Source organism: Parus major, chromosome Z (assembly GCF_001522545.3).
Source record: "Parus major isolate Abel chromosome Z, Parus_major1.1, whole genome shotgun sequence".
NCBI lineage: Eukaryota > Metazoa > Chordata > Aves > Passeriformes > Paridae > Parus > Parus major.
The window spans coordinates 22,067,684-22,083,650 of record NC_031799.1 but is presented as its reverse complement, the minus strand read 5'-3'; the positions used below and the strand labels follow the sequence as shown (position 1 = coordinate 22,083,650).

Below are 15,967 nucleotides of genomic sequence, written 5' to 3'. Positions count from 1 at the left end.
TGCCACGCCCACCCAGGGAGAGCGAGCGTGGCGGCTTCGCGGCACGGCCGGGGCGCGAGGCTCCGCCTGCCTCCCTCCGCCAATGGGGGAAGGCGCTGCGAGGGGCGGGGCTGCCGCAGGCCGCGCGGGGGGCGGGGCCGGCGATGAGTTGCCGCAGCGCCGCCGCTTGTAAACAGATCCCTCCCCACGTGACGCGCGCGCGGTGCTGCCGCGGGGGCGCCGCGCATTGTCCGCGTTGGTGACCGACGAGACCCGCGCGGGGAGCGGGAGGAGGCGACTCCCGTCCATCCTTACTCCCTCGTCGCTCCGGTGGGGAAGCAGCGCACCCTCCCCTTCGTACCCCGGCCGCTAAGATGGCTGGTGGTGGGCGGTAAGGCGGTGCGGGGCTGCGGAGCAGCTGACGGGACGGGAACGCGGAGGGCGGGCGGCGTGTGCCCGTGTGCGGAGTCGCGCAGCGCCATGTCCGCCTTCGCCCTGGAGGAGACGCTGGAGGCCGACTGGGTGGCCGTCAGGCCGCACGCCTTCCAGGAGCGGGAGAAGCATAAGTTCGCTTTCATCGTGGCCTGGAACGAGATCGAAGGCAAGTTCGCCATCACCTGCCACAACCGCACGGCGCAGCGCCAGCGCAGCGGCTCCCGTGAGCTGCGCCGTGGCGGCCCCGAGGCCGGAGCCGTCCCTAAGGCTGGCGGCCCCGCGGTGCGCAGGGACCCGGGGCCGCCCCGGGGCTGCGCCCATCCCCGGGCCGAGGCGCTACCCAAGAGCCCGCTGCGCGCCAAGGGCAGCCCGGCCCGGAGGCCGCAACGCGCCCCGGAGGCGGCAGGTGCCGCCGAGGAGATCGAAGTGCTGGAGCTGGGGAAGGAGGACGTGGCCGCCGCGCTCTCGCTGCCGCCCTCGCCGCCGCGGGCGAGCGAGTTGGGCGCTCCCGACGCGGAGCCGGCGGGGGAGGAGTGCAGCTGGGCCGGCCTCTTCTCCTTCCAAGACTTGAGGGCCGTGCACCAGCAGCTGTGCTCGGTGAACTCGGAGCTGGAGCCCTACCTGCCTGCCTTCCCCGAGGAGCCCTCGGGCATGTGGACGGTGCTCTTCGGGGCGCCGGAACTATCCGAGCAGGAGATGGACGCTCTCTGCTACGAGCTGCAAGGTTACTTGGTTCACAGCTTGGATACCTGTGGCTGGAAGATCCTTTCGCAGGTGCTCTTCACCGAGACCGATGACCCCGAAGAGTATTACGAGAGCCTGAGTGAGCTGCGACAAAAGGGATACGAGGAGGTGCTCCAGAGGGCCCGCAGGCGCATTCAGGAGGTGAGGCTACTGCGTGGTCTGGATGCTCCCACTTTAGTGTCGCATTCAGTTTAATCTGTGACATCTTTTTTAGTCGTTCCGGTTCTTACTGTCCTGTTCCTTAGTAAGAAAGTGAAGCTTAACCTTTCCAAGGTCCCTAGGGCCAGGATTTCAGGAGGTGCAGATTTTCCTATTCATCTGAGTGTGGCTCAGTACTTTCTTCTGTGCAATCAGATGTTGTGAATAAATATCTGATAAATTTGGCAAGGTCTTGCTCTCATATTTTTGTTCTTGCATTGCCTTGCACCAGGATGTGTTGGGGTCTGAGTTTTTTTCTGTTAAATGAGAGCAGCAACATGTGTTTACTTTGATAGTACAGCTTAGGCATTTGTGATCGAAAAAATCCAGGTTCATACAGACTCTGGGTGCTAAAGTATTTATATAGCGAGGTTTTGTTCTCCAGTGGAGTAAGTTCAAATTCTGTTCAGCTGGGAAGTTCCTAGAGTTGGAATGTTAAAAAAAAGCAAGCTGTCTGGTCCTAGTGGGTATTTGTTGTGTTACTGTTGATACTGTCTGTCGAGACTTGGATGTTTCAGGAGACTTCATATCTTCCTTACACCATATACTGTTCTAGACATAGTTGAGGATGCGCAGCTAACTGACTTTTAACATCAGTGTATGAGAATTTTTACACTTTTCTTGGTCTTCATGACTGTGTTGTATGAGATTTCCCCAGTATAAAATGAGAATTTTACACTTGTTTTTGTGCTTCAGTGGCCTTGGTCCAGAATGTACCCGGATCTATCAAGGTGTGACTATGAGTCAGGTTAGACTATTCTTTATTTTTGCTAACATCATCTAAATTCTGTTGTGGATATCGGTCAAGTTTGGCTGTTTCAGCTACCCACATATATCCTGCCAATATTCTTTTAAAAACTGTATGGTATTTTTTTTCCTTGAAGAGTGTGAGCATATCTTCTTGCTCTCTGATGGCAGAGTTTTGAGTCTGGAATTCAGGCCAAGCTTTTCCTTGGTGACTGGAGTTACAGAGTATGAGAAAATTGTAGTATCAATGATGTAATCATGGTAAGAACATCCAAGTATAGCATTTCCAGGTAAAAGTTTATTTCCAAACTGTTGTGTTATGATATATAATATTGATTTTTTTTTCATGTCTATTTGAACTAAGTATTGTTATTTGGTGTGCAAGTAATAATTAGTCTGATAAGATTCACCACAGAATATGAAAACATACCGTCTGTCCCTGTTTTTTTTTTTGACTGCATGAATGTTTGGGAGTGTACACTTAGATTAGATTTAGCCTTCAATTCAGCACTTTCTACAAGAAGCTGTGCAGGATAAGAGAAGTTCCTGTTAAACATGGAATTTTGGAGCTGGATACCTAACTCCTGGGATGTGGTCTTTTTGAGGAAACACTAGTTAAGAATTACTGAGCAAGAATTATTTGTTTCTTGGAGAATATCAATTTGTATTTTGTTAGTACCAGTACCACTGGCAAAAATAAATTTGTTCTCTAGCTGACATCATTTTATTCTGTGTTAATGTTCTGAACTTGCTGCAGACAAAATGGCAGAGCCTGTGTATGTATTTGACTACAGTACAACCTTTCTTTCACATGATAACCAGTCTGGTAGTGTACCTAGGGTCAATACAGCTGTACTTCTGGCAGTTGTGTAAGTTGATCCTTCTTTAATTAAAGGTAGCTCATGTTTAAGAAAAGAAACCAATGGAATGACCTGCTCTTTCCCTCTTGGCTCTCAGGTTTCTCTTTTCCTTACCTGTTAGGGGTTTACTTGGTCTACAGGAAATGTCTTTCTTTAAGCAAATACTGATACTCTTTGTCATTGCAATTCTAAGGAAATGAAGCAGTGGATGATGGGCACTGCTTGGTATTTCTGAAGTAAAGGTTTTTGTACTTTAAAGAAAACTGCTGAATCCATGCTTTATCTTACAAATTACTTTTCCATCTGTGCTGGAATTCTCTCAGCTGATAGCAGGAATGTTGGATCCAAGCAATTTTAAACAATTTTGTCTCCTACAATAATTTTTTGTGAAAAGAGGAAGTGATTGAGGAGCACTGGTAACCAGAATGGTATTTAGGAGGGTCTACATTAATGTAAAATTGTGCAACTCCTGAGACTTCGACTTAGCATCTTAAAATGTGCCTCTGTGGTTTTTAGTTATTTCATGTATCTCTTCTATTTCCCAGGACAAATTCCTCTGTGCAGTTAGACTATTACTTGAGAAATGCTTACTGTTTCTCTTGATTTGTATTCTTTGGGGTGGAGAAGCAAAGTGAGCCACCAAAACTCATGTTCATTGTTTTAGCATCCACTGCTTGGACATTCCTTGCTTTCCATAAATTAGACTCATGCCAGTTTATTTTCATGGCAGTTAGTAATTGTTGCTTTTTGTAACAGTAATTTTTATCTCAGTCCGAATTTTAGGCCTTTAACAAACCATAAGAATGTTGCAAGTAGAAACAGATCCAAGATGAGTAAGTAAAATACTTGCAGAGGAGCTGTGTGACCTGGGATTCATTTCATCTGCCTGATTTGAAGTTTTGAAATAGCTCTTCTTTGGTTTTTTTTTCAATTAAAACTATTAATTTTGAAATAGGTGAGGAATTTATTTAAAGTAAAAACTTGTTCATTAAGTTTATACCTGTTGAAAAAGAATATTCAGGTAGTCAGTTAAAAGTTAAAAATATGTTATTTCAACAGAGAGTATACCATTGAATCCTTATTTGGGATTCCAAATGGGAATGCCCTTCCTGGGCAGTATTTCCAAAATACTAAACTTTGTGTCAAGAAGGCAGAAAATGTTTGCCTCTGTGCTCTTGGTCCTGCCAGTTTCCTGTTTATGTTCTTCCTACATAGAGAGGAGTTTTTTTCTAGGCTAAGTGTAGATGTTTGTAAATTTTTGTGAGTTTACCAATATCAGTAATGGTGCTGTATCTCTTGTCCATTCTGTGTTTTCAAAAGGCTGAAGGTTCTCCTGAATAAAAAATGTGATTAAACTGTGATCAGGAGGGGTGGGTGCCTTAGTCATGCCTCAAACACATTTCAGTGTGTGCTCTTGCATAACAAGTTGAGAGTTTGGGAGGCCTATCTGTGTGTTACATGTCTACTTCAGCATCATTGAATTTTCAGCCCCTGGGAATGTTCCTGTTCCATACAGCTCTTAGTAGGCCAAAATTTGGTTTACAGCCCTGGTAGACTGAAATTTGGTGGATGATAGTCTGTAGGATCTTGAGTGCTAGGTATAAAACTTGTCAGAAGCTTGCTTTGGTTTTCTTTTTGCTTTATAAAATCTATAAATTCCAGTGTTTGCAGGTAGACAAAGACCATTTTGTATCCCTGCTCTGTGTGTCTTCTTTTAAATTTATTTTTTTTAATGTGAAAGTTCAAACATTTTTAATTTCCTGATTAAATTCTGAAGTAACTCTGAAAACATCTTACCTTCAGCGGCTGACTTTAGACTGCCTTGAAAGTGAGGGTCTACTGTTATTTTTAATTTCCATCTCCTGTTTAGTAAGGTACTTGCTAAGCATGAGAACAGTTCCGCTTGGCTAAAAAATCAAATCTTTTTGATTCAAAGAACTAGAAAGGCTAAAGAAAAAAAAATCTATTTTGTTACAGTAACAACTTGTATGAGAAGATAATGTAAGGTTTTTTATTGGAAAGCAATATGGTCACTTTATTTCCTTCAAAAGTAGATAATTTTTTTCTAAATTACTTTTGCATGTTTAGTGCACAAAGTTTCTTTGCTTTGAATGAATGAAATATGCTTCTCAAATTAGAGGAAGTGGCAAGGAATTAGTTCAGTTATATGTCATGAAATTTGGTATTTGTTACTTTCCAACATGTATTTCTTCAATATTGTCACTCATTTCTGTTTATATCAAAAAATGAATATATGTTTATATCAAAAAGTGAATAATATCCAATAATGTTTTGTTTGGTCAAAGCTGTTCTAATATTTTAGTAATAAATAATATTCAGGACTGTTTCAGTAACTAGAAGAATTTTATTTCATTGTTTTTGGCCATATGCATTCAGTTCTAAAATAAATGTTTATATAGTAGGTAGTGGGGCACTGTAACAAAAGTGGAGATTTTCCAAAAGTGAGGTGACTGGTTGCTGTTCAGTGGTCTGGATCTAGGCACAATAAGATTTGAAGAGTTACAACATTAAACTCAAAAATAATGCAGAGGTAAATATAAAACATTACAAAAAGTATTTAGTGTTCAAGTAGCATGGAAACAATGCTAGCAGCAGTAGTTTTTCCATCAAAACCAACGTAACATCTTTCTGTGCAAGAAGAAGGAATAACTGGATATTGTATATGAACTGCAGTAGTTAGGTTTAGATGGTACATAAAGTGTTTCAAGAGGGAAGAGAACACTGGCTTGGATTTAACATTGGGAGTACAGATGATTAAAATAAGATACTGTGGAATTTTTTTTCCTGTTGACATAAGAGCAGAGTCCAGACTAATGCTGAGCATTTGAAAGTCCAGGCTACTTTTGTTGGAATGCTTTTTTTGGTACTTTTTATTTGTACAGTTAATGCTTGTTTCCAACAACACTGTTTGGATTATAAGTCTTTTGTAAGTAAGCTGTTTAAGCACTGAACTAGTACTGTAACTAACCAAAATAAAATAACGAAAAATCACCAAAATAAAATGTCAGCAGCTGTAGGGTGTGCTCTGTAGAACAGGCAGGTAGCCTCCAAACTCTTTGGAGATAACTACATGATATTAATACTCTGGCTAGTATTGGACTACTGTTAGAGCAAGTTGACAATGAGTACTGCAGCTGTATCCAAAAGTCAGAGTGCTTAAAACAATGTACATTTCTTCAAATACAGGCAACTTATGTGTACACAAAGGAAAACACATTGACTTGAAAAATCTTTCTTGACAGAATTTAAATCTTAGATTAAAAAGTAAAAGTACATTTTGTAGAATACAGCAGTCATTAGTCAGTAAACCGGGATTTAATTTTTAGGAACTGCAGACAGCGGCTTTCAAGTCTCATAATTAATTTTCTTATGCAAATACCTGGAAGAGGGGAAAAAAAAATGCAGTATATGGTCTTTTTAACTGCCTGAAGTGGGACTGGGGAACCATTTAGGTCTATTACTTGGGAGTATTCTGATGCTGAGATCATTTCATTTGATACTCCCCTTTTTACCATAGATGTCAAGATAAATTTTCCTGTTTTTTGTTTAAAATTGTTGGTACCTGGTTACAGCATTTTCATATGAGAGAATATTTTGAAGAGGTGTGAACAACCTATGTAATACATGTTCTATATTCCATTGGGCTACTCAGGATTTACAGCTTCCTTAATTTCTTAGATGATATTGGGTTGTATTTCTTTGTGCTTACATTTGTCTTGTGGTTTTTTTCTCATTTTTTTCCACCATTATTTTCTTTCTCTTCAATTGAATGTCTTGCCTTCAAGTAAATGCTGTTTAATATCGCTTTCTTAAGCATTTTTTCCCCCCCTCTCCTTTTCCATTTGACATAGTATTATTACCCAGTCAGGTGTTGAATTTAAAAGCAGATTCACTCTAATAGTTCAATCTTTCTACATTTCTGTAACACAACAATACACTGTTTACAAATAGTCAGGGAGGATTTTGTACTTGACATATGTAAATATTGCAACCACAAAGCTATAGAAGGTATTGAGAAGGAGAAATTTTTGGAAATTACTACATGTTTTTTGTTTTCGAGGATGTACTTTTAACATTTCCTTTTTAATATTATTAGAAACATAGCATTGCAATGCACCAGGATATTGCTGTTACTGGAGAGGAGAGAACCTCAGCTGAAGTTAGGGCTCAGTCCAGCTAAATATACATCTGCCAAACTACATTTTTGCAAGAGATGAAAACGTAGTCATCAGAAATATGGTAGAGAGAGAAGGAAGCTAGGACAGGAAGAGAGGGGAAATGGTATTCTAGGGATATAGAGCATCAGAGAGTTAGTCAATATGTATATGTGTCTGTTTTGATGATAAGACAGCTTCCCTGGCAAGCCAGGCTTTGGACATGATCATCTGGAGCCATTGACTGTAGATGTAAATAGAACATGGGTGATATATTTGGCATGACTCCACTCATCAGTTACAAAAATTTTGGCAGATACTGTTTTCAATTCAAAACCTTTCAGTGGTAAGACCCTATCTCTGGGCTTCCTTTTTACCTATTATTTTCTGGGTGTGATATTTTTGTAGGAATGTCAAATGTATGTCTGTGAGATTTTTTGATTACTAATGACAAACATTACCCATTCAGACAAATTTGAACACTTGGTGGACTTTTTTTGTTAAGGATTTGCTTCTGGAAAGGTGTTACAGAACACTTGCAGTCATTCAGCAAACTTTTGAATTTTGTTTTAAAGGAACTTGAGTACTTCTGATTTCTTAAATGCATAAAACAACCTAAATTTTTCATTATCTACTGTTACAATACTTTCCAAAATGCATTTGTAGGCAAGTGGTTCTGATGCTGTGATATTAGTATGAGGGAACTGGATGAATTTGGGGATTTTTTCCTCTGAAAAATGTTATTTGAATAATCAATTAGCACTTGTTTATCATGACTTGCAGACAATTTATGTGGGTTATCTAAAATTAATAGCAGCACAACTTTTCGCATAACAGTACTCCATCATGACTTGTTTGAGCTACTTTAGGGAGTGCTGTAAAAGATTTTCAATAACTTAGAATCATTGATTATTATGTTAGAAGGAACCTTACTGTGTTTTCTAGTTGAACCCCATGCTTAAAATAGAGCTAGTTTTGATTGGAGCTTTCTTTTTTAAAACTTGAACTTTAAAAAACAGTGTGCTTTACATCTGTTGAAAGGAAATTTAAAAAAATTAAGAAGAAAACCAAGAAATGTGAAAGAGGTGAATGTATTAATTGTGAAACTTTTGAGGTGAGAAATATGTAGATTAGTTGTAGAACTTTCTGGGTTTGTAATTTTTCTGTAGTGTAAATAGCCCTGTGGCTTCAGAGCTCAAATTCTTTAGCCTTCAGTAATGTGTAACTTGTTCATGATCATCAGATGTTCAAATTTTAAATTGTATAATTTTGTCACTTCAGAGTAGTATAATTCAGAAAAAAAACCACATATGGGTGATGAAAAATGGGAGATGAAAAAATCCCAAACTACTTGCAATATTGGAGGTGTTTGGGAGGAGTTGAATGAATAGGTAAATGGTATGTGTAATTTCAAATGTGCTTTATGCTCTTCTATCACACATGGATTTTATTTCCCTTTTACATTTAAACTGAGCATCCTTTCCCATTCACTTGTTCCTAAGAACAGGAATAAAACCTACTCAAACAGTTGGCACCACAGAATACAAGTCGGTGTTCCCCTGGTGCTAATATAAATTGCTTTTGCCTCAAATATTATTATGCTATGGAAGTGATTTAATAGCTTGTAGTTTGCTATACTTGCCCTTAAGGTAGGAGGAAAAATGTTTATGATATGGGATCTAAGGATTTTCTTGGTATCTTATTTAGCCTTTTGTTCTTAATAGTGGACTGTAAATAAGTTGTTTCTACTGGGCTTTTTTTTGGATATATCAGCTTTTAAATAAAATCCCCATTTGAGCTTGGAAATTTTAAAAATTGCATTTAGGGATGCAAAATGCTGCTTCCCTAGACCTGCCTTTCCATGATTGCACTGTTGTATAATGTGCTGTAGAGGCTGAACTCTACCAGAATTGAAAGAATACACAGAGAGCCTTTGAGTTACTTCTCATCTGTCACCCAGGCTTAAAGGTGGTTCATCATCTGGGTTGTTGAAGGGAGCTGAAGAACTGGATCATCAGCTTGCTAGTGTTGACAAGGGGGGATGCTATCGCTTTCTGTCCTCCCCCTGTCTGCTTTGTGTTCCTTCCTGTTCTGCTTCTCTGTCCTTGCAGTATGCTGATTCAACTCAGTAAACCTCAGTAAATTACTCCAAGAGAGACCACAAAGTAGTTTTTTTCTCAGACTCTGAGTTAGTCTGTTGAAGGATCTGAGATATACTAAAGCCAGTAAAGTGGAGAAGAGGGCACCTGAGAGCAGAAGGAGCATGGAACTGGAGTAGACTGGGAAGAAGAGAGGCAAGAGGGGATGGGAAGTGGAATCTTCTTTCGATAGGACATGCTGTTGAGTCATCTTTAAAAAGTAAATTCACCCACACAATACTTAGAATCTGGTATTGTGGTAAGGCTTTACCTGCTTTGAATTAGATTTTAAAAAGTCTGATGGTAGACTTATCAGACATCTGAGAATTATTTGCTGCCATGCCAAATGCACTGCAAAACTGCTAGGAGTACTAATTCAGTGCTGCTGATCTAATTCCCATGAGCTGGCTTCACAGTGAAATTGATTGTAACTCTTTAATTTCTTTTCTTCCCATCAAATGTTCTTCTTTGTTTTCATAAAAGAACATTTGCTCTTTAGGTGAGGTAGGTATTTGGCTGTGCTCATGTCCTTACATGGCAAATCTTATGTGAAGGGTTTTAAGACTAAGACTATAATACCTGCTAGGTAAATGTATTTGTTCTATGCAAGTATTAGTTTATTTAGATAGTTGTCAGTTTTGATGCTCTTGAGTATATTTTTCTGACTAACAGCATAGTTCAGAAGAGTAGAAGAAGCTAATCTGTGGACCAAAAATCACAGTATTTTACGGCACAGCCTGAACACTTATATAATGTATGTACTCAGTCTTCTGACCTGTAGGAAAAAAAAAATTACTTAGAACTCATTAGGATACATTTAAAGTAAGTTCTTTGCCAAGCCTTCAGGGTGAGGTGTTGCCTAGAAGTCTTTTTGCTCAGTTACCATGTTCCAACCAACCAGTGATTCATTAGTGACTTTATCTTCTAATTACTTTGCCCCTTTCCAAAGGCAGGGAGTCCAAAAATGCCATAATAACTCTGAAATACAGACCTAAATAGATCCATTTCGTTCATGAAATTATGTTGCAATATAAATACCTATGTCTGTGTCGCTAATAGGAAAACTTAGCACTCTTGTACAATGAGTGCTCCCATGCAGTTAGCCCTTCTTTGCTCTGATTTCTGTAACTCCTCTGTGGCTGTCATACTCTAAGTAACATGCTAAATTCAAACTAATTCCTGGTATTTATAGACACTCATTTCACATGACAGTCTGACTAAGGAGTGGCACAGCCACGTCACACAGTAAGGTAAGGTGACCAGACAGGTACCAGTTTAAAAAAAAAAACAAACCTACATGGTGTTACATGTTTGTCTTGTTTACAGGGAAAGAGATGCATAGTTTTTAATGGTTGATGACACCTCCCTCTTGTGCATTCGGAAGAGATCTAGTGTGCCATACGTTGTCGTCAGAGCTGACAGCTTTATGCTTGAGCCTTGTGATTTTCCAACAAGTTATATATGTACATACAGTTCTGCTGAGACTTCTATTTAGAATTTTGTGTGGGAGGAGAGAAGTTGCATTGTTCAGTAATGATGCATACATGGAAGTAATGTTTTGGCTCACTTGTCTGCATTAAAATACTACTTCAGTTTTTCTTACTCAAGTTCTTTTTCTGTGGAGTTATATTATGGGTAGTGTGTTGAAATGAGGTGCATTTTGGTAGGCAGCGTAAAAGAACTAAACAAAGGTAATTGTTACTGTCCAGGAGCTGTTAACCTGAGTATAAGTGAGGATCACTGATTGGAGTGAAAAGAGGCCAAGCAATGTGTGTTGTGCTTCTGGGGTGCACTCTTGCTGTGCGTAGATGTTGTATACCAGGTGCAAACCAGAGTGGCTCTATGATTCCTCTCCTCAGCTGGACGGGTGAGAAAATGATGGGACTCATGGGTTGAGATAAGGACAGGAAGAGATCACTCACCAGTTACTGTCACAGGCAAAACAGAATCAACTTGGGGAAATTAATTTAATCAATTGCTGATAAATCAGAGTTTGATATGAAAAATAAAACCAAATCATAAAACATCTTCACACCACCCCTCCCTTCATCTTGGGCTCAACTTCCCTACTGATTTCTCTACGTCCTCTCGCTGGATGCCATAGGAGGACAAGGAGGTGGAGCTGTGGCCAGTTCATCATGCATTTTCTTTATCACTCCTTCATGTTTTTCTCCTGCTCTAACATGGGGACCCACCCACAGGAAACAGACCTTCATGGACTTCTGGCAGTCTAAGTCCATCTCACGTTCCTTGGGGAACAGACAGCTCCAGTGTCTGTCCTCCATGAGATCATAGATCCTGTCAGAAAATTTCTCCAGTGTGGGCTCCTTGTCCATGGGGCCACAAGTTGACAGGAGCCTGCTCTAGCATGAGCTCTCTATGAAATGGCATTTTACTTCAGGGCCCATCCATCTGCTCCAGTGTGGAGTCTTCCACAGGCTGCAAGGGTATCTCTACACTGGTCCCTGGAGAACCTCCTCCAGCTTCTTCTTCACTGACCTTGGTGAAGCAGCAGCAGCAAACTGTTTGCTGTTCATTTTTTTGAATACATGTGAACTTCACACTTGTTTGTTATGTATGTTTTATCTGTGCTTTTGGTTTAATTAGTTACATTATCTCACCTCTTCTTTAAACAGACATTTTAAAAACTCTTTCCAAATCCAGACAACAGCCTTGGCAGTGCATCAGCATACACTTCAATTCCCTGTCTTCAGTAGCCTCTTTGAAAAAAACTGGACATTTTTTGTGCACTCAGTAGGTGGTCAGTTGCTCTGTTGTTTCCAAGTAAGTTACTATGGAATTCACTTGTTCTTATCTTTTTTAAATCTTAAGAGGTTAGACAGATGTAGTGCTGGATCCAGCACTTCCCATGCTAGTCAATATTATCTAATTTATTTATGGCATCCTCCCTCTCTATATAGGTTTTGTGTTCTTTCAGATTATTTCTGCCCTAGCAGTAAAATGTACTTTATATCTGTGTGGGAGAGTCAGACTTTGGTCTGTTGCTGCTACAGTAATGCAACAGATTTTTTTTTTTAACCACAAAGGTAAGGATTATTGATGGCTATGCAATCATGTGAACAGCTGGATATCCTGGCAAGTCTTAATCTCTTAACTATAATGGGTGACATTCAAGTACAGGACCACATGTTTGTAAGAGTGAGAAAAGCAGTTTGCCTGTAGTGAAGATTTCATGTAATTGAGACTTCTGCTTATTGTCAGTACATGTGGCAATGTATTTGTTTCTTTTGTTTGTTTAAAGAGAAACAGTTCTAAGCATGTTCTGATGCAAAAAAAAGTTGCCTTCTAAGTTCAATTGCTAAAATTTTGCATACAGATTTTATGTAAACTCTAGCTTTACTTCTTTATAATTCATATTATCTGAAGCTCATTGTGGACTATTGCCAGTGCATCATCAGGAAGGTTGAGTATATTAGTCTTAGGACTGCTGTTCTCTGGACAAAGGATGGAGTATCTAAAACTACTATGTCTGCGGTACTGTACTTCTTTCTGACAATAGCTGTCCATAGTTTTACCTGTGAAACTGAATATGCTTCAATTCGAACATTAGAACTTTTCTTGGAAATGGCAGGTAATACTGTCAGGCTTCTGACAATCTAAATTCATAGGAAAATAGGGTGTTCTGTAGTTCTTTCCTAAGTATGAAGGAGCTTAAGATTCTGAAAAAATATCTTTATGGCTGATTTTATCTAAAAATGGTTATGTGTCATATCACAATATTTTTATAGAAGACACAGAAAAAAATAGGAGTAATAGGAAAAGTTTTGGGAGTATTAGCAAAGGAAATGTAAGACTTGACTCTTCTGTGATTAAATCAGGCTTTGGATTATGCACCCAGCTGAGGTCAACCTGCACATAATTACACTGTCTGCTGTAATGCTTTTAAAGCTTTTTGAACAAAATAAAAAAATACAGAAGACAGAAATAATCTTTGTTATATGGTTCAAATATATGTGCTGTTAAACTTTTTTAAAAAGTGTTTCCTGCTAGTTAGAGTGTATCTGCATAATAGTTGCCTAAAATATATGGATTCATTTAGTTGTGAACAATGTAACATCTGTGAAACATGATTCTTAAAATAAATGCAGCATTCAATGGGTATAGAGCTAGTCAGGCCTGTACAGGATGTTACTCTACTCTCCTCCACCCACTTCTTTAAATAATGTAATTTAAAAATTGTGAAAGTAAAAAATTCATACTGAGACTGTTGAAGTAAATGAGCAGTAACACTGAATGTCTTTGTTGAGAATTAGTCTTCACTGGAGCATAAAACATGCCACAAAAATTGTTCATGTATTTTATGCCAACACCTTGAAAACTGCCTGGCTTTAATGTTCTGGGTTGGTCTAGACGCTTGGCTAGGTACTCATTTGTAGTAGTACCTACTGCCTGTGAGAAAATGGGAGCATACAGAATCAAACCACCTGTGAGTCCATGGAGGGCGTGATTTCCATTATGACATTAATTCTGTGCTAGTCCCAGCATCCCAGGTATCTAGTAGTTTGAATACTATCTGGATGGCAGCCAGCTAAAAAAGTGCTTTCAGCTAACTTTGATGTGGAACAGGAAAGCTCCATCAGACTGCATTGTAATGGGAGGTGCTCTGTACAGCCAGTTTTGCACCATGTTTCCCATGTCGGTGCCTCTTCCTGATTGGTGGCAGTAAAGCACCTGGACTCTTCATCGGGCTTAAAAGTCTCCAGCTAGAAGTAGAATCAGAGCTACTGGTCTTCTGTTCATACCACACTGGATTGTTGAAGCCGTGGTGATTGGTTATGCATTCCAGTTCCAGAATGTGAGAGAGAATAGTTCTCTATTCCTTTAAACCATTTATACAGAATCATCTATGTCAGAGAAAACCTTTAAGATCACCAGGTCCAATCATTAATGTCACACTACCAAACCCACCACTAAACCATGCCCCTAAGTGCTGCATCTGCTCACCTTCTAAATACCCCCAGGGCTGATGACTGAGCCACTTTGCTGTGCAGTCTATTTCAGTGCTTGACAGCTCTTTCTGTGAATAAATTCTTCTGCTATTCATTCTAAACCTGGCACAATTTGAGGCTATTTCCTTTTGTCCTATCACTTGTTGCTTGGGAGAAGAAACCAATCCCCACATGGGTACAAGGTTCAGTTAAAGCAGTCACCAATAGAGACAAACTGTACATTTAGTGAATTAGGATTAACCACAGCAACCTCCAGCCTGCATTAGGCAGGATTAGGGAAGAGGGTTGGCAATGGTATTTCCAAGTGCTATATTAGTTGTACTGTCTTATTTCTCTTTGTTTAATAACCTTTGAGTTGATTTTTATTGTTAGTTCGTATAGTTAAGGTGAGCTTCCCTGTAAGCTGATCTACTTCTCTTTGATTGGATATTTGCTTAAATACACTTTTTCAAGTAGGTTTTAAGTGAGCTATTGTACCTTTTTGACAAGTGCTGTATCTAGAAATCCCATTTAGTTTTTTGTAGGTCTTTCCCTCCATCTCTCTTCTCGGGGAATGACATGTTGTAATAGAACACTATAGTTTCTCTGCTTCCTGCTTCCCTGATAGCTTGTAAGGCAAGCAGCAATTTCTGACCAGGAGTCAGATATTTTTATTTATTTAGGCTAATCTTATAAAACTTTCTCTCTAGACAATTCACCAGTTCTGTGAAAGGCACCTTAGTGCCTTTCCTGTAATGAGGCACCCAAAGCTGAACACAGTATTCAAGCTTTATGTGCAAGACTAGTGTTTTTCTTGAAAATAGGGTCTGAATAGATGGGTGGGTGTAATGAGGCTATATGTAACAAGTACGCTCAGGCTGGTTGCTTTCCTATCTGTTTTGAAGAATTGAAGAATACCCCTGTTGAATAGCTCATTGACCTTTGCATTAAACCACATGAAATGATACTCTTTGGTTTCTAAGTAATTTTGCAGGTTTGATTATGTCTTTTTCTGGAATGCCAGGTTAAATGAAATTTTGTTCCCATTTTCATTCAGAAAGCCCTCATTAGTAACAGGAAGTGGATTCTGCATGCATTGTTGACTTAGGGATGAATAATGGAAGTTTATATTGTGTTAATAGTTAAAGAATAAATATATATATATATAATTCTATATTAAATGGTTATGAATAACCTGCCCCCACTTTGGTGGTTTTTTTTAAATGAAAGTTTGGTATTTTTGAAGGAGTTGAAAATCAGGATTTTTTCATATGCCGAAGGTAATAACAAAGCCACTATGAGCATCTCTGCATTCTGATCTGCATCATCTCTCTGACTTCCTTTAGTTCTTTAAAGGTGGACTTACAGAGATGTTCTAAAACAAACTTTCCATTACGAAGAATGACATTTTTCATACTCATTCTGGTAACTGAAACACAGTTCACTATACAGAGGGTATTTCATGGGTCGCTTAGCATCCAACTTGAATGAACAGATAGAATATTTATTTCAAAATGTTCCTGACCTTTGTTAAGTTTATTTAAACTTGGACTGTGAATATATGCTTATGAGATGATAATATAAAAGAGACTTTGACTTAGAAAATTATATAAGAGGGGAATTAATATCAGACAATCTTGTCTTTGTAAATACATTAAGTATTCCACATGTCTATATGCGATTAATTTTTATTAAACAACTAAATACTTTTTATTAGAAATGGTGAAAGGTTTCCAGCACCA

The 15,967-nt window shown here is 39.4% G+C and overlaps 1 protein-coding gene across 2 annotated transcripts in view; it reads left to right on the top strand.

The window, feature by feature from the left end:
- The first annotated feature begins 223 nt into the window (after positions 1-223).
- JMY (junction mediating and regulatory protein, p53 cofactor) overlaps positions 224-15,967 on the top strand; it is a 62,120-nt gene continuing 46,376 nt past the window's right edge. For both annotated transcript variants that reach the window (XM_015653043.3, XM_015653042.3), the window contains exon 1: positions 224-1,299. In XM_015653043.3, coding sequence (XP_015508529.1) covers positions 460-1,299 — 840 coding nt within the window. In that variant the 5' untranslated portion in view covers positions 224-459. The remainder of the gene's footprint in view (positions 1,300-15,967) is intronic.